This window comes from Schistocerca serialis, chromosome 1 (genome assembly GCF_023864345.2).
Source record: "Schistocerca serialis cubense isolate TAMUIC-IGC-003099 chromosome 1, iqSchSeri2.2, whole genome shotgun sequence".
Taxonomy (NCBI): Eukaryota; Metazoa; Arthropoda; class Insecta; order Orthoptera; family Acrididae; genus Schistocerca; species Schistocerca serialis.
In genome coordinates, this window is record NC_064638.1 from 1,198,177,442 (window position 1) to 1,198,196,440 (window position 18,999).

The 18,999-nt window shown below is 38.4% G+C and overlaps 1 protein-coding gene across 1 annotated transcript; it reads right to left on the reverse strand.

Moving 5' to 3' along the window:
• Positions 1–2,287: 2,287 nt before the first annotated feature.
• LOC126418938 (coiled-coil-helix-coiled-coil-helix domain-containing protein 10, mitochondrial) lies at positions 2,288–17,777 on the reverse strand. Its single transcript, XM_050085978.1, has 4 exons — positions 17,618–17,777; positions 5,893–6,046; positions 5,560–5,800; positions 2,288–2,583 (listed from the first exon to the last, which is right to left on the reverse strand). Exons 1-4 carry the CDS (start codon positions 17,650–17,652, stop codon positions 2,570–2,572), a joined length of 444 nt encoding a protein of 147 aa, XP_049941935.1. The 5' UTR covers positions 17,653–17,777; the 3' UTR covers positions 2,288–2,569.
• Positions 17,778–18,999: the final 1,222 nt, after the last annotated feature.

The following is an 18,999-nucleotide window of genomic DNA, read 5'->3' on the forward strand; positions in this document are numbered from 1 at the left end:
AAAAGAGGGAGGCGACCGCGAAGGCCCCATGTATGCATGGTGCGGAGGATGCCCGCCTTCCAACAGGTGTCGTACGCCTTCTCCAAATCAAAGAACACAGCCGCGGTCGGGCGCTTCCGCAAGAAGTTATTCATAATGAAGGTCGACAAGGTAACCAGATGGTCAACAGCAGAGCGGCGCCTACGAAATCCACATTGTACATTGGTAAGTAGGCGTCGAGACTCGAGCAGCCAAACCAATCGAGAGTTAACCATTCGCTCCATCACTTTACAGACACAGCTGGTAAGCGAGATGGGTCGATAACTGGAAGGCAAGTGCTTGTCCTTCCCCGGCTTAGGAATCGGGACAACAATAGACTCGCGCCAGCATGCGGGAACATGTCTCTCAATCCAGATGCGATTGTAAGTACGAAGAAGAAAACCTTTACCCGCAGGAGAAAGGTTCTTCAGCATCTGAATATGAATAGAATCTGGCCCTGGAGCAGAGGACCGTGATCGGCCAAGTGCGTTTTCGAGTTCCCGCATGGTGAATGGGGCATTATAACTTTCACAATTCGAGGAGCGGAAGTTAGGTGGCCTAGCCTCCTCTGCCTGTTTGCGGGGGAGGAAGGCAGGGTGGTAATGAGCGGAGCTCGAAACCTCTGCGAAAAAGCGGCCGAAGGCATTGGAGACAGCCTCAGGGGCCACAAGGACGTCATTCGCGACCTTCAAGCCAGAAACTGGTGAGTGGACCTTAGTGCCAGATAGCCGGCGCAGGCTACCCCAGACAATAGAAGAAGGAGTAAAACTGTTGAAGGTGCTTGTGAAAGCAGCCCAGCTGGCTTTCTTGCTTTCTTTGATAATACGACGACACTGAGCACGTAATCGTTTATAATTGATACAATTCGCCACTGTAGGGTGGCGTTTAAAAGTGCGTAAAGCACGTCGACGAGCACGTAAAGCGTCTCTACATGCTGCGGTCCACCAGGGGACCGGTACGCGACGTGGAGAAGGAGGAGGGTGAGGGATGGAATATTCAGCAGGATAGAGTGTCTGCCATGTAAGCAGGAGATCCCGGGTTCGAGTCCCGGTCGGGGCACACATTTTCATTTGTCCCCGTTGATGTATGTCAACGCCTGTAAGCAGCTAAGGGTGTTCATTTCATTGTAATTTCATAAATAAATCAATCAGGTAGCAGCAGCAGACCAAGACAGACCCAGCAACAGGCAAGTAACCGCTTTTGTGTCATTTACGAGTTCCTAAACAGGAGCGAATTTTTTCATCATCTGTATGCTTTAATAGTTCAGTTTCTTGAGTTTCTGCGTGTAAATTTAATATCTAATAGCAACAGTTGTCGCGTTTTTCGTTTGTGTCGGAAAGTAAACCGATTTTGTGACATATTACAAATTCCAAATCTGTGTCAAATTATTTAGTTTCACCTGAGTGCTTTGGTACTTAGGTCTTTGAATATCTGTGAATTACTAGACACAGATCGTGCGTTGTCGTCAGGGTCTACAGTAGAGTTGTGCGGCACATGCTGATAATCCGTTTATCTGCATAGTTTAGTTTTCCATGGTCTTTAGTATGGACAGGGACTGCGATTGTTGTGTGCGGATGCGAGCCGAGTTGTTGACACTTCGCTCTCAGCTTCAGGCTGTGATGGCTTCAGTTACACAGCTTGAGGCTGCAGTGGATGGGCACCACTGTTGTGGGCCGGCCGTGGGGATCCAACTGACGTCCAGTACGTCAGAGTCCTCCGATCGGTCCTCACCAGAGGCCAACCCAGTTAGTGCTCGCACTGAGCTTGACCCCTCACCTGTGGTCGAGTGGGAGGTCGCCCCGGGGCAAAGCAGGCAGCGAAAAACTTCCCAGACAGCCGCACCTAAGGCCTCCCCAGTTTGTCAGACAAACAGGTTCCAAGTGCTGTCTGTGGCTGACACTGTCAATGAGCCAGATGCCGTCGCCTGTACTGTTTCAGAGCCTACAAGATCCGGGAAATTGCAGAGGGTGGGATTATTAGTTTTTGCACACGACTATGTGAGACAGCTGCACTTTGTCTACAAATGGCTCAACTCAATGGCTACACTTCTAAGCACTGTTTATTACATAGCAGTTTTCCACAAAATAGTTTAACACAACGAATTAAGGATGCAACTTTATTCAGGCCCTGCTACCACCCAGAAGTATGGCACAAAATTGTCAAAGTTTTAAAGTGCCAGCACATTTGGAATTTTCCATGCAATTGTTGACAATGTACTAGTGGTGGATAAGTGCAAATCCAACATTTTCAGGTTTTAGTAAAAAATACAGCCTTTTATGTCAATTTTATTTTCAACATATACATTCAAGATCAACACTAACAACTTTACAACCTTTAACTTTATTTCTCAGTACTCTGTTTTACATCATAATGAAAACTTTCTCAGTTGTCAAGTGAATATTAACACAGCAATATTGGATAATAGCTCCAAGAAGAGTTGGAAATTTTACACCTAGGCTTTGATATTTTTGTTCACTGAGACTAGAATTTTCATGCTGCTACTTCATGCTTCAACAGCAAATTCAACTATCCCGCTGATGTCCAGTTCCGCTCAAAGAGGCAAGTCTGCAAAATGTAATTGGGAAGTATAAATAAATGCATACTTTCTCGAAGTTTTAATTTTTCTTAAGTTAAAAATTAATGTTAAACTAGACATTGTTTAAGGAGTATGCAATCTATTATTCAAAATTTGTTTTATTGAAATTTTATCACAGAAATTAAGAGGGTTGACTTTTTCCAACTGCTAAGCAGCCATTATCAGAATTAAATAACATAAGAGACAAAAGTCAAATGGTTATTGTAGGATCCAAAAACTAGAAGTGCACATGCATTTTTTCTGTTCTTTAGTTCTGACAGCTGCTTAGCACTTAAACCCAGTCCACCATATCAATTCCTACAATCAAGAGAAAATAACAAACCATTAATACAAATATTGGTTTTGCCAAATATTTTAAAACACTGTGCAAACTATTATATGAATCATGTTGAATCATGTCTATACGAAAATTAGAATTTTAAGAGTAGATGACATGCTTAAGTTCTGAATTTATTTTTGATATGTATGCCAAGGTGGGTTTAATAATGTACTAATTATCCAGCCTTGACAAGAAAGGAAATAGTTGGAAAAGTGATATGCTGATAGTGAAGGCTGGAGTTTGTGCTGGTACATTAATATCTGTTCTTTATAACTTCTTTGTGTTTTAGGCATCAAAAGTTAGCATTGCCTTGTGATATGAAACATGAAACCCCGGTGACTCAAAAGAAATTAGAAACTGCAAAAATAAAAAAGGTGGGGATTAAATCCGGAAAAAGAAAAGTGAGCCAATCACAGACGATTCAAAAGTGTAAGGACACACATAGATAGACCGCTATTACTATTATGGCAAAGCTGCCATCGTCCCACATCCAACCAATCCCGGTCTGGCACAAATTTTCAACTTTTCCCACTGACTTAAATCAATGCCCACTGGCAGCTGATGTCAATTCCTTTGTATCTTAATTCATACCGGCTGCAGGATCAAAAAGTGTGTCTTTTGGACACCACATATACGACAGTGTCAACGCTACAGATCCAGGGCATCAATTGTGCATGATAGTGGAGCAGTAAAAACTTTTCAGTGAAAGCACTTCAACTAGTGGTCCAGAAAATGAAGAGGTAAACATACCAGCTGCTTCTCAAGTATTTCCATATTTAGATAATGCCTTGCAAGGTTTTGATGCTCAAAAGAAAGCAAACAGTATTAGATATTTGTCCTGAAAAAAGTGACTGACTTAACGACTCATAAGCAGGTACTTTTGCATGGACTGATCAAAATGAAGGATTTTTAAGTGTTAATTCAACAGAAAGTGCACATGTATTACATATTTTTTGTTTAGGCTGTACTACTAATGTTCCTACTGCACCTACCTCTATAGTAATAAAAATTCATGTTATAATTATATCTTGTTCTTTACCAATAAATTAAAGTACATAGTTTGATTATCTGAATGAACTGATTTTCCACACACCCATTTCCCCCAATTAGTTCAGAGAATCGACACTACTGTTTTACAAAATCAGATAGAGGTAATGCAGGAGTAGGTCTAATAATGAATAAGAAAACAGGAACATGGCTAAGCTGTTATGAACAGTATAGTGAATAGCCAATCTAGATACAAAGCCACCATCCAATAAAGTAGTACAAATTTATATGACAACTAAGCTCTACAAATGAAAAGATTTAAAGAACATTTGACAAGATTAAATAAATTATTCAGATCCTTGAGGACGATCAATTAACTGTGACAGGATACTAGAATTTGATAGTAAGGAGGAGAAATTTGGGGGGAAAAAATATTATAATTCCTGGAGAAGAAATAAATACTATTAGGACTGCCAATGACACTAATTCTGATAGATGGCCCACAAAGGTCAGCTGAATGGAACAGATTGTCTTGAGGGGTTGTAACATCCGATTAAGTCAGGCAGTGCTGAGGAAATTAGATAGGTAAATGAGAAACTAAATGTAAGTTATATTATATGGGCACCACAGAAAGCAACCATGGGTGAAGTAGAGAGGATACAAAATTTAAACTCACGATAGCAATGTAAGTGTTTCTGGAAAAAAAAATTTTAAAATCAAGGATAAAATTAAGTGTTACGAAGCCTTTCCTTAAGGCATTTGGCTCAGGTGCAGCCATATGTGGAAGTGAAACTTCCACAGTAAGTAGTTTAGCTTTTAAGATGTGGTGCTACAGAAAGATGATCCAGATTATCGAGTGATCTTATCTAGTAACTAATTAGGTACTAAGTCAAACTGGGTAAAAAAATTATGGCATAACCTGACTAAAGGAAGGGATTGATTGATAGGACACATCCCAAGAACCAAGGAATTGTGGAAGCAGTTTTATTACAAGAATAAAACTTGACCACAGTAAGCAGCTTCCAATCTATTTATGTGGGAGTAGTAATGCAGACTTGAAGTGGCTATCACAGGATAGAGCAGTGTCGAGAAATGCGTCATACCAGTCTTCAGACTGAAGATGATGAAACCACCACTTATGTAATGTGCTGATTTTTTAATCCCTCCCCCAAAAATATATATGTAGTCCGAAACACCAAAGTCTTACATCTTAAAAACAATTTGGGGTAGTTACAACTGAAAGTTCAATGCACAATGACTACTTGTGCGTGTTTCATGTAGCACATCGAGCCCTGCTATTGAATTTGACTAATGCACCCATTTAATTTGTTCACAGCTCAAACACCCCACTCCGTCTCCAGGCCAGGATTGGCCTACTGGGACCATCCGACCGCCGTGTCATCCTCAGTAGAGGATGCAGGTAGGAGGGGTCAGCACACCGCTCTCCCGGTCGTTATGATGGTATTCTTGACTGCAGCCACTACTATTCAGTCAAGTAGCTCCTCAATTGGCGTCACGAGGCTGAGTGCACCCCGAAAAATGACAACAGCACACGACGGGCTGGATGGTCACCCATCCAAGTCTGCTCAAACAGGTAACTACAAATTTATCATTAGTTTACTGTAGGTTCATCACTTACGATTTGACGTTTTGCACTGCCGCAGAGCTTCATTGAAACCTTCACAAAGTGAAAGGTCACTCTGCTGCTGAGCGCACTGTAGGAACTGCTTTATTTCCCACGCACAAGGTCCGGTTGGTTCCGTTGGCTGGTTACTGTAACTCTGTTGTGGTCCTGGTGCTTGTGCTTCAGGAACAGCGTCGGCACTAGAGCCACCACCCCCACTGAACATTGAAGTAAGGCCGTGTCCCAATGTATGACCCTGTAAATATGTGATACAATATTATTAACGATTTTGATATTTTCCACTTCATAATGCAGAATAATCTTGACTAAATATAAGAAAGAACTTACCACTGCAGAACCAACAGCTACTCCACCAGCCGTTGCTGCCATCTGCTTAAACATAGACGGTTGCTCTGCTTGCATCATTGGAGGTGCTGCTTGTTGAGGATGAGGATGAGCTGGCTGGTTGTGCTGTGGTGCACGAGCAGGCACTGGGGCAGCTCTAGAAAGAAGGAAAAAACACACTATATTGTGATACTTTAGATGTTAGTAGCACCCCATGGGGTATAATGCACATGATTTTGTAGAAATACAACAGCCAAAATAAAGACTTATATTTTCCAAGGAGTAAGTCAATTGTCTGCAAAATGTGGGCATTAGTAATTTTACTGACTGGGATCAACATTGCACATGAATTTACAATATTTTGCAATCTTCATTTTAATGTAAAGAGCAATTTTATTGAAGATACAGTCTACGGAAATCTAGAATTTGATTGCTGTCAAGATTTTAGTAACCGGAGGTCACAGTTTAACAACGGCATCATAAATATCACATAAGCTATTTTTGATACATGATACCTTATATAATCATTTGTGACTAAATTTGTCAGACTATCATCCTTAGCATTACATTCACAGCTACTTTAAAATGTTTTTGTATTTACATTTTACGATGAATTACATCTTTCACATCTTTATCCATTAATGAAGAACATGGACCAAGCCAAGCAACCAAACTCCCTCATGACAAGTACATGTTTTGCAGATAGACAATGTGAAGAATGCTTGGATGGCTTAATTGGTGAGAACATCTTACACAAAACTGGAGGAGGGGGAGGAGATGTCTCATAGCTTACACAATACTACAAGCTCAGGTTAAAGTTGCAGTACAGCACAGTTTTAATCTAGCAGGAGGTTTCAACAGTAAAAATGATCAAAAACATTTTTGACCATGTATTTAGTATTGTGTACCAAATGACAGTTTTCAGCATTTCTTTGATTTATGAAAGTTAGTCAAGATTGGGCCCATCTGTGATGCCTTGTTTTGTATATACACTGTTTCTTCAAGTTCAAACCTCATCTGGAGCCTGCATGTTTTATTAGCCATTCAGTGTAAGTCACAGAAGTGACTTTCATGGAATGTGTGAGACCTCATTACAGTTTCAATCCATCCTACTAGCAAATCAAAGTTTGCCACTAACTTTAAGATAAAAACTGATTATTCCATTTTATATTCTCCTCTCCATCACACCTCTATTGCATTCATATTGCACAGCTGTCCCAAGCTATGGCTTAATGGTGTACTTTAAGACATTTCTGTGTTTTGCAACTTTGTATTTCTCTATACATGCCACCAGCTGCCTTGTCAGATGAATAGGTATTTTAACAGTTCGAGATTGAACCCTGTTTCAAATGTAATCAAGTCTGCCAATAGCTGAATTACCATTAGTATTATCTTAACTGTTTTAACTCCCATTCAATTTCTAATTCAGATGGAGGTGACTGACAGTGATATTTCTCTGTCATTCCAGGTGTTTACAAGGCTGTAAAAGCCTGTACTAAGTTCAAAATGATCAAGAGTTTTCTGCTTAAGGGATGAATAAAATCATCAGTGTCCTTGATAGGATTCTCACTAACACATAACAAGGCTAATTGTTTGAACCAGTACCCACTATATATACATATTTTCAAGGTATGGTTGTTTATGTAATTAAGCCAAGAAGATCTGGGCAAAGATGGAAAGTTTACAAAACAATGTGAGCAATGCAGCAGCCTGTACAGAGTGCCCCAGGAGGAATTATCAACATTCAGAGATACGAGAGCAAACACAGGCACTGAAATACATACCTTTGAGGTATGAGCACTTACCTTTGTTACTGTGAAACACATCAACAAGCGTTCACAGCTCTTAATGCATGGATTTTAGACCCCAAATCTTTCCTGTCATATCCTTGAATACTGACCATTCCTACTGGGACACCCTGTACAGCATTGAGTAATGGATAACTAAGGATAATGAAAGCAGCTCAAGAGTGCCAAAAATTAAGTCTTAGAGGACATGTTCAGGTGGACCCATACAAAAATTAGCAGCAATTACTGAAACAAATCATGGTAGACAACATTAGTGAATTACAGTGTTAAACGGAATTGTGGCCTGTACTTAAGCTATTTTCCAATTATTTTTAATATTTGTAACTGCTACTTTTTCTCACAAGACATAACATTTTCTCGTATTTAAATATTAGCTAACACTGTTGCAAATGAAGACTTTCAGAACATGTCAATGCAATAAAATATCCTAGAGTTTCTTCTTGTGTAAATTTGCAGAAGACGGTGAAGGGCAGTGTACCCTAACATGTAAGAGTTCAACTTTAATGGGATGGTCAAAAATATCTAGCTGTCTAAAAAAATAAAAGTATGTCACTAACTATGAGCTACAGAAATAGTTTTAGAGCTTCCCAAATTTCCAGTACTTCATTGTGAGCCACAGCACTGTGCAGCCATGAAAAAAATGTTATTCTGATTAATTAACATCTCAGAGAATGAGTGGATTTAATTGTAAAGGCTCATTTCCAAATCTGAAAAACACACACATTCTACAAATTCAGTGTGCAAAGTTTTCAAGCTACTTAGTGGTACACAGTTTAAAGCTTTTTGCAAACTATTGAGTGTTGAATGATGAAAGATGAATTAACAGAATATTGTTTGTGCTCCTAAATATCACTGTTCTTAGATTGGAATCTTCATACTCCAAATCATTCAAACCAATTGAATGCAAGTAGAATATGCCTTTTGAACTGCTAGAGACACTGAATTGACAACAATAAATCCAAAGAGATTTTATTGAGAATAAGTTATCATAAGACAGCAGGGTGATTAACTATCAATAAGCATTGAATATGCTTACAGTTGTCAACAAAAAGCTCTAACAATTCCAACTGAGGGCTATACACTGAACCTACTACTCTGTGCCAGGCAGGCTCTCACTTTACCCCACTAACAATATGAATCAAGCAGCAAGGTTAGCTGCCATTTCTGCCACTTAATGATTCATAAATTGAGTAGTAATCTCACTTCTGTTTATTGGGTATTTTAGAAAACAATATCCTATTACGAGCCATGAAAATCAAAGTTAAAATGGAATTGAAGTATGAAGCATCACCGTATAAATAAAGGAATTTAGTTTTCATTTCAGGTTAAAGGAAACAATCGTTTCAAATGACAAAACTGCAACATTTCAAAAGTTCTATCATTAAAGGTGTTTACAAATGGGGGAAAATTCATTTAGAAAATAAATATTAACTGGACCAGGAACTCAATAGTGGTGGAAACTAATTAACTCAGGAGTCTTGTTCCGACCTTTCTGTACACATTTATTTAACAGAAAATATTTAAATGTAATTATCACTTAGCCAATTAAGCAGATACTACATTTGTAATGTTTTTAGATATCCTTTATAGAAAAATTTGAAGATGAGGCATTTACACTGAATACTTTTTTTTCTAGGTACATGAGTGACACCTTTCTCATATGGCCGCACGGGAGGGAAAAGTTCGATGCTTTCTTGGAACACGTAAACTCATGCCACCCTAACAAACTGGAGAAGGATGGACTACTCTCATTCCAGATGTATTGGTTAAGAGGAAGGCAGATGCACCTTCAGTGGACAGTGTGTAACACGAACTCACTCACACCGACTTGTACCGGCAAGCCAGCAGTTGCCATCACCCAGCACAGAATATCTACAATCTATTTTCTACAGAAATTGATACTCTTCTGAAGATGTTCAAAAGGCACTGCGCTCTGTTTCCCTGTCAGAGGTTCCTGAAGAGGTGCAGGAAGAAATGCAGAAGGTTGCCTATTTGCCATATCTTGGGGAATTCTCCACAAACATAACATTAAAATCATGTTCCACCCACCTACCAAGATTAAGGCTCTCCTACGAAGAAGTGTGAAGGATGGCCTACATCAACAGAAATCGTGCATTTACCACATACCATGTGAATGTGGTATGGCATACACTGGCCAGATGACCAGGACCATTGACATCAGGTGCAAGGTGCACCAAAGGCACACCAGACAGGCAACAAAGTCAGCAATTGCATGAAGACCTCAAAGGGCCTAAGTATGATGATGGAGTTAGAAATAACTGCCCAGTAAATGTAGCAAAGAACACACGTGAAATGGTACCTCAGGCAACAGACAATACCTGAGGACATTCTTCAGAGTCTCGAGCAGCAATTTCAATGCAATCAGCCTGAAAAATAACACTGCAGCTGCTCCTGCCATGCAAGGACTTCAGACAGAACACCTAACATGGCATACCATGTTAACAGAATGTCCCAGATCACAGGAGGATGTAAATGATAACAATTTGAAGATAAAACAAATAGCATGGCTTGGATGTCATTCAGAACTTAATACAGCAAGACTGACAACAGATAATAACCACAAAGTATGTGCATAGTGGTCGGCAAAGCCGTGGCTAGAAGAAAATGCTAGTCTGCTTGCATTGGTCAGTGCATACCATGGACAGAGTGCCTAGCCCAACATAGGCATAAGTACCGGATTCGTTTCATACTGGAATTGGTATCAGACAGCACCTGAAGAAGACTGCAAGTCACACAGTTGAAATATCATGCAGGAAAGATGCGAATAATCAGCAGAAAGCAGATCAATCAACATGACGTATCCTATACAGTGTAATTACACTTGACACTAAGAAGATAAATTTGTGGAAGCTGTCAAATAATCCTACAATAACAAATTGTGTGGAAACATTGATCTAGGTGCAGCTATTTCTAGGACCTAAGAAGAAGTCCCAGTGTCAATTTACTTTAAAAACATTAGAATGAAAACTTCAAAAAATTTCCTTATTTTGGCAAAATGTATAACACAGCAAAACATGTTGCCTATGTTTCCCAGTGGGGACAGGACTACTGATAATTACACAAGTAAATCTTTTCCTGCTGCAGCACGCAAACAGAGCTGTAAGTAATTAAGTAATTTCTGTATTTCATATTTTCTTTCTTTCTGTATCAATGTGATGATTAGCTTACCCATATAGGCTCTAGGAGACATGTGCACCAAACTTGGTCTTTCTTACAGGGATGCTTGGAGCAGAGAAATCTGGCAGTATTAACTTTATCTTCAGTCAGCATAAAAGTGCCAACATTCATTAGCTATACTAGTATTTTGGAATTTGTTGTAACCCAAAATAACTTCTTACTAAACAAAATCATTCAAGCAACTTCTACCTCTTCATGACACTTCTGCTTTTCTAGAAATGATGAACATGTATGAGCATGTTCTACATGATGCCTATCATGGAAGCAAAGTCTGAAGCAAGTATCAATATTTTCACCTCCATCCCATCAGTATGAATCCGTAAAAAAGGTAGCACCCATATAAAATTTAACTAGTTTGCACTCTGCCCTGAGACTTTCTGCTGTAGGGTGTTCAAACAAATTACATCAATTTATTTCCAACTCTTAGGATAGTATAGACAAACAATGTAATTTCTTTCTTATCCCTTAACCCTCTTGACAATCTACTTCATTTCGCTTCAAGGTAGTTGCGCATAGCACAGTTACACAAATTCTTCGGAGACTAAAAATGTGCCAAAAATTAATCAGTACCTACTGGCCACAGCATTTCCTACAAATATTGTTCTCCAGATTAAGTCTCAGCCTACAACATTTTAATTTTCAGTGTAAAATTCGGTGCAGGAGAAATTTCAATGAATGATTTCTGTTGCATCGGGTCACAGTCAAAATGAAGTATTGTTATTTTTCTGGCAATGACAACATTTTTATTTTCATTATTTTTCCATAATATGACAGTCAATGGCATAAAAATGCTGTCAAAGGAATTCCATTTTGGAAATAGTTCTTAGACTGTGACTTACGCAGTTATTTGGGCCATATTCTTTTCTGCCCTATAATTGCTCCTCTAGAAAGAGAGTAGAATATCCATCTTCCGTGCAATTTGCAATAACAAAGAGACCCTTGCAGAGTGAAAGTTCAATCAGGAAGGTGTTATAGTCTCATTTGTACAAAAAAGCCAAGGATCCCAATCAGCTTTAACCCAAATGTCATTAAAACACACATCCCACTTCGTTGGAATTTTTAATTGTGATAACATATTTCGAACCAAATGGTAGTGATTTATGGTAAAGGAGAGCCTATCGGCATAAATTTTTTCTACCCAATATTATCTCAGTCAATGTGAATTGCTGGCTATCTATAATGCATCAAAACATTCTATGACTAAAAGGTGAAATCAATGAATTACTTATCCGCACTGATGAATTAACTTACAGTCATGAAAACCAGTTTATCTGCCTTCCTAAATATCAGTGATCACAAGTACAGACGCAGTAAGTGTTACAGCATTTAGGTTAGCATCTCACTTTGATAGAGCAGAAATGGAAAAAGGAGTTGCCACATTACTCAGGAATTGTCAAATTTAAGAACATAGACATTCACAAATTTTGCCTCGAGCAGCATGTGGAACAGAAGTAGAATGTCATAATAAATCCTTCATACAGGAAGTGTATACTGAGCACCTGCAGGTGACTGATCTGTTTATAAATCATCTTGAAGCTGTACTGAACTAGTTAACAATAGAAGCAAAGAAATAGTGGTTGCTGGTGATTTTAATATAGATAGGTTTTGCAACAAACTCTTCCAGTACAAATTTACCACAGTAACACTATCACTTAATTCCTACCATATATTTTCTAACTAGGATAGCTAATTGCTGACAGCCAGCCGTTGACAATATCTTAAAAGAAAGGTTTAATGAACACAATCATTTCACAACCAATAGCCAACGGCCTCTAAGTCCACGACAGGCAATGTCTTGTTAAATGTTAACAATGAACAACACAAAAAACTACTAAATGTAATTTCAAGAGGTTAGTCAGTAAGCCGAAAACTGATTACTTCAGAAAACACCTCAAAGATACGAACTGGAGTTCTATGTGCAGTTTTCATGACATGAATGAAAAATGTAACACTTAATAATAAAGTCCTACTTTATTTCACTGTTGTCTTTCCCCCAAAGCTAACTCACGTTAGACCAATTACGATACTATGACACACGCGACCACTGTCTCTGGCAGTCCTCAGCTTCTGACATGCCATTGACGGTAGTCACGTGTGTAGGAGGTGCATTTGCATAAATATATGTGTGTGTATGGATCATTTTAGATTCACATCACAAATTAATTTGCACATAATATGGTACATTCTGAACATTTCTGAGGTTTTTTCCAAAACAAGAAGACATACAGATGATGTGGGTTAGGGGGTCTTGCCCACCGCCTTATACCACATTACAATAATAGACGTTCTTCTCCAGAATAGAAGAAGTTGTCAAGGAAAAACTTTTTCCACTTTGTTTTCAAGTTTTACTTTACTGTCAGACATTTTATGACAGTTGGCAAGTGATGAAAAATTTTTGTTGCAGCACTGTGTGCCCCATTTTAGTGCTGAAGACAACCTTAATGTGGAGTAATGAACATTTTTCCTTCTGGTATTGTAAATATGTACATCATTGTTCCTTTTGAAATTCAGTAGATTATTTACAACAAATTTCATGAGGGGATAAATATACAGTGAAGCAGAAGTCAAAATGCCCAACTCCTTAAACAGATTTCTACAAGATGATCTTGGGTGAGCACCACATTATTCTTACTGCACATTTTTACACAATGAAGACTTTCTTTCTTCATGGTAAGTTATCCCAGGACATTATTCCATATGGCATCATTGATTGAAAATACGCAAAATATGTCAGCTTACCGATTTCTCTCTCCAAGATTTGCAATAATTCTAAGCGCAAATACGCCTGAACTAAGTTGTTTTAGGAGTTCCGAAATGTGTTTTTTTCCAATTTAAATTCTCATCCAGGTGGACACTTAAGAATTCTGAAGTTTGCATCCAATTTATTATTTCCTCGCCATGTATTAAAATTATCATTGGTGTAGTACCTCTAGATGTGCACTGAATATGTTGGGTCTTTTTAAAGCTGAGGGCAAGACCATTCGCAGAAAATCAGTCAATGATACTTTTAAGAATTTTGTTTACCATTTATCCCAGAACGTTCAATCTTAGTGGCCTTACTTTCTCTTGTGTGTATCAATGACCCTTCATCTGTAATATTACCAGTTGCACAGTTTGGTTTGTTTACAGATGATACAAACATTGCAATAAATAGCAAATCAAGTGGAGTCTTAGACTGTCTAATAAAATTTCATTCATGAACAGTGCCTAGCCAACTCTTCTTCATTAAACTTGGTAAAAATACTTATTGGCAACTAAAACTTATATAAGAGAAGAAGTTGATTTAAATTTTTAGGATTACATCTTGTTAAATTCAACTGGAAGGTGCACACTACATAATTGTTAAAGCACCCAAACAAGTCTATATATGCAATGCAAATGTTGTCAACACACACAATATAAAAATAAAAAGCTGGCATACTATGCTTATTGTTATTCCTTAATGCAAGACAGGATTTATTTATTTATCTATCTGCTTATTTCTGCTCTTTCCGCTCCCGGGATTGGAATGACTCCTTACCCTCTCCCTTAAAACCCACATCCCTTCGCCTTTCCCTCTTTCCTGATGAAGTAACCATGGGTTGCGAAAGCTTGATATTTGTGTATGTGATTCTGTTGTTTTTGCTGTGTATCTACCAGTGCTTTCCTGTTTGGTAAATCACAGCATCTTTTTTTAATGTATCTGCTTATTTTTATTTATTTATTTATTTTTTTGGGGGGGGGGGGGGGGGGGGGAGGGAAGCGGGCAACATAGTAGTAGTAGTAGTAGCAGCAGCAGCAGCTTTATTCATCTGTGGATCTCTTTTTACAAGGGTATAGGACATGTCTAAGTATTTACAAATTTAGACCAATTTATTTTAAGCTAATTCGCATACATGTGCACTTCTATTTAGAGATAATCATTAGATTTACACCTGGTAATTATTTTTTTTTCACACACACACACACACACACAACTTATTAAACAATGTAATGCTACACTGTTCACTCATATCTCACTATCATTCACTGCACTCACTCTCTCTCTCATCTCTCTCTCTCTCTCTCATATCTCTCTCTCTCTCTCTCTCATATCTCTCTCATCTCTCTCTCCCATCTCTCTCCCTCATCTCTCTCTCATCTCTCATCTCTCTCTCATCTCTCATCTCATCTCTCATCTCTCTCTCATCTCTCATCTCATCTCTCATCTCTCATCTCTCATCTCTCTCTCATCTCTCATCTCTCTCTCATCTCTCTCTCATCTCTCATCTCTCTCTCATCTCTCATCTCTCTCTCATCTCTCATCTCTCTCTCATCTCTCATCTCTCTCTCATCTCTCATCTCTCTCTCATCTCTCATCTCTCTCTCATCTCTCATCTCTCTCTCATCTCTCATCTCTCTCTCTCTCTCATCTCTCTCTCTCTCATCTCTCTCTCTCTCATCTCTCTCTCTCTCATCTCTCATCTCTCTCTCTCTCATCTCTCTCTCTCTCTCATCTCTCTCTCTCTCATCTCTCATCTCTCTCTCTCTCATCTCTCTCTCTCATCTCTCTCTCTCTCTCTCTCTCTCTCTCTCTCTCTCTCTCTCTCTCTCTCTCTGGGCCATTTTCTGTACCACAACTTTCCATATGCTATACTGAAAAACTGAGTCAGCATCCCTCTATAATGAGTGTGATGTTGAGCTCAGAAAGAGGAATAGGTGTTAGTATTGTGCTACACATAGCTTAGGGTACGTTTTTCTAGAGAAGGGAAATAACAGTGTGAAGGTTTTATGTGGATTATTATTTGTAATACATTTTTTTACCAAATCCCTACTCTGTTTCATTTAAGTGATCTTTCAATGTATAAAATTTATTGCATAACAGGTACTTTCTAGCTGCCTTTTTAAATAGGTGTATGTTCATAATTTCTTTAATCTCTTCTGGTAATTTATTGCACAGTTTTATTCCTTGGTAGAGAATGCAGTATTGAGTTTTATGCTTTTTTTCCTTGGTAAATGTTAACCGAGTCTAGCTCTTGGTCCATGGTCATGAACAGAGCTGTTTGTGCAGTAATTACTAATTTTTTTTGATGTGTACAAATGAGTGGTAAATGTATTCACAAGGAGCTGTTAAAATCCCCAGTGTTGTTAACAGATCTTTACAATGAGCTTGACTACTATTCTTGGTTATTATTCTTAAGGCTCTTTTCTGGGGTTTTAAAACTGTTCATATTTTGTATATCTGTTCCCCAAAAAAGAATGCCATAACTATGAACCGAGTGTACATATGAATAGTATGTAACTCAAAGACACTGCATGTTACACACTGATGATGGAATTCTATGGGCATAAGTTTTCCGGGCCCAAACACAGGAATTAAGAATTATTTGCAGTGTGAACTCAAGAACATACTGCAGTGGCACTTTGGATACTAGCTACTGCTTTGAATGTATTACTTATTACTCAATGACATAGCTCTTTATCTTTTTCGAACTACCAACTCAATTCATAGAATCAGTACTAGGAATAAGAATAATAATCTTAACAAATATTTGATGTCACTTTGTTGTTCACTTTTCTGGAACACACATTTTTGTGACTTTCCAGAGGTCATAAGTTGTTTTACTATCAAAGTTCAGTTTAAGAGGTGCCTAAAGGATTTATTGGTGACCAACTCCTACTCCATTTATGAATTTATTAGTAGACTCAACTGGTATATATACGACTATTAATAACAAACAATGATAGTATTAATACCACCTGACTTCTGTACAAACTCAGGGCAATAATGCAGTCAGTTGTTTAAATGATTTTTCTATTTGATGACGCATGACAACAGCTAAAATATTATATCACCTCAGTGTATTAAAAATCCACGAGGTCCATTTCACTAAGGATCTGTGGGAAATACATCAACATACTTGTGTTGCTTTGTAAAAATTTATTGTGTATCCTCCTTTGTCTAACATGGTGTGAAATCCTCACTAGGCCCTGTAAATTTACTGGAACGAATAGTAGATCTGATGTGACCTAATCTAATATAAGAAGTTACTGGACTGGATTACGTAATCTGCCGTACTCATTACGGAAATTTTTTTACCGTAAATATGATTAACGAAGTGTTAGTATGTGTAACAAAAATCCAATAGCACACATGCCGTACTGTCACGTTCTTCCTTGTCCTTTCACAAATTGTGGGGGGAAAAAAAATGTCCTGCACCAACAAATAAAAAGGCTAAGATGCGCTAATATAAATGATAAACAGAGGTTCTGAACATGTACTTCTGACCTAAGCATTTCAATGAAATATTTTATTTCGCTGTGAATAACTGTAACGACAGCTGAAGCTCACTTTTCTATTCATTGGGCAATCTTCATGACGGCGACAAAACAGGAACATACAAGTCTGATGCAATATGTAGTAATTAGTCACTTGTACCGTCTAATTTTTAAAGAAAGTTAAAGCATTTTTTGTTCATCAGCTTCATACGCCTCTTAAAGACAAACTTAGAAGTTTTTTTTAAAAAAAAAAAAAACAGCGCGGCTGATTGCTGGTTCGGGATTAACCAAAACTACAGAAACTATATCGAAACATTTCATCTGTTAAGCTTCCTTGTCAGCCGAAGATCTTACTAAATCACAAAATGGATACACCTGAAAATACTGTCCGCTTACCATTCTGGGACAGAATAATAACTACGTTTTGATTAAAAAAAAAAAAAAAAGTATAATTTATACTCAGGTGCGACATAAATTTAATTTACCTTGGGGGAGGAGAACTTCGTCCACGTCGAGGCATTTTTAAAGTTTCAACAAAACGTTGGTAAAAATTTAAGCGAAGTCACAACGAAACTATTTACCACGATCCACTCCGGCTCCACACTTATACTGGCAGAGATGTTACGTTACACCTTTCTAGAACCAATTCTCGTAGAACGTCACTGTCACGTGACACTAGCCCGTCAAGGCTATGTAATTATAAAGATACTTTACTTGGAACTTTCTGCATAATCGCTGACAGAGTTGATTTCGTATTTTCATATATATTTCCAGCAAATCACTATAAAACAGCGGGTTCCTTTCATTTTACCATACATTAAGGTTTCTTCTTATTCCGTTCACCAATGTCGTATTAAGAGAGTAGGAATTATCTATGGAGTGCAATGCGTCGATTCCAAATTAAACTCGGTGTCGATTCGCACGCAATGATCTGTTCGCAAACGTCTACGCAGAGGTTCCATAGTTTCACAGAATTGGAAATTTGCGAGTATGTGAGATGTACGCAAACTTGGAAGTTGGAGCTGGTAGTCTGAGCAGAATGGCTAAAATCTGTGGGCGTAAATCTCATCTGCGCAGACAAATAGTAGCGCGTAGATTGGAAAAACCGCATACCTAGCACGTGAAACATGTTTCAGCCAGCTGTTTGCTAAATCTACCGTTTTTCCCATCTTTTCGTAGACATCGAATTCTAAAACGGCTGTTACGTGTCAGTATTCAAGAGGTGTTATTAATAAATTTATGGAAGTATATGAGGAGGTGACACATCTTCGCAGAACGCTAAGAGCAAGGGATAGAGCGCTCGGTGTAAGAAGGCAGCTGTTTTAATTATGTAATAGATAAAACAGGAGCAGTTGACACTGCAGCAAACAGGCAAACGGCAATAAAAAGTTAAAAAAAAGATCGCTGACCTTTTACAACATAGAATCGAGCAAAGTAACGAAATCTATTCGATCAACGTCCAAATAAACAGGGTAGTCAGAAACAGTCTGAAAAGCTTGTAAGGATGTTAAAGGTAGGTTGTGGTGAGAAATAACTATTAAGAAAAAAATTCGATACATTGCGCCGTTTCCGAATTAACCAGCACTGAAGTTAGCCAATAAGGTCGCTGCGAGCGCAAATTCAAGCGGCCCGCCAGACACAATTAGTGTCAGTTGCTCCCATTGCGTGGACGATAGCGCACGATACTGCTCAGTCTTTGGCTCACGTTCAGTCCTTACTACCATCCCGTGTCCAATTTTTGTATCGCTTTCTTGTTCGGTTTCAGGAAACCAAAAGAAGAACACGTTTGGAGACACTGCCTCTAGCAAGCTGCTTGGATTTGCCTGATCGACTAACTTCAATGTTAAATAACTCAGGAGCGGCGTAA

Bases quoted from the DNA above. Each gene is read 5' to 3' on its own strand.
- LOC126418938 (XM_050085978.1), bottom strand. From the start codon at position 17,652: ATGCCTCGACGTGGACGAAGTTCTCCTCCCCCAAG. The intron at 6,047-17,617 runs GTAAATTAAATT...CCTTCTTTCTAG, and splicing joins CGAAGTTCTCCTCCCCCAAG to AGCTGCCCCAGTGCCTGCTC. The intron at 5,801-5,892 runs GTAAGTTCTTTC...ACATATTTACAG, and splicing joins TAGCTGTTGGTTCTGCAGTG to GGTCATACATTGGGACACGG.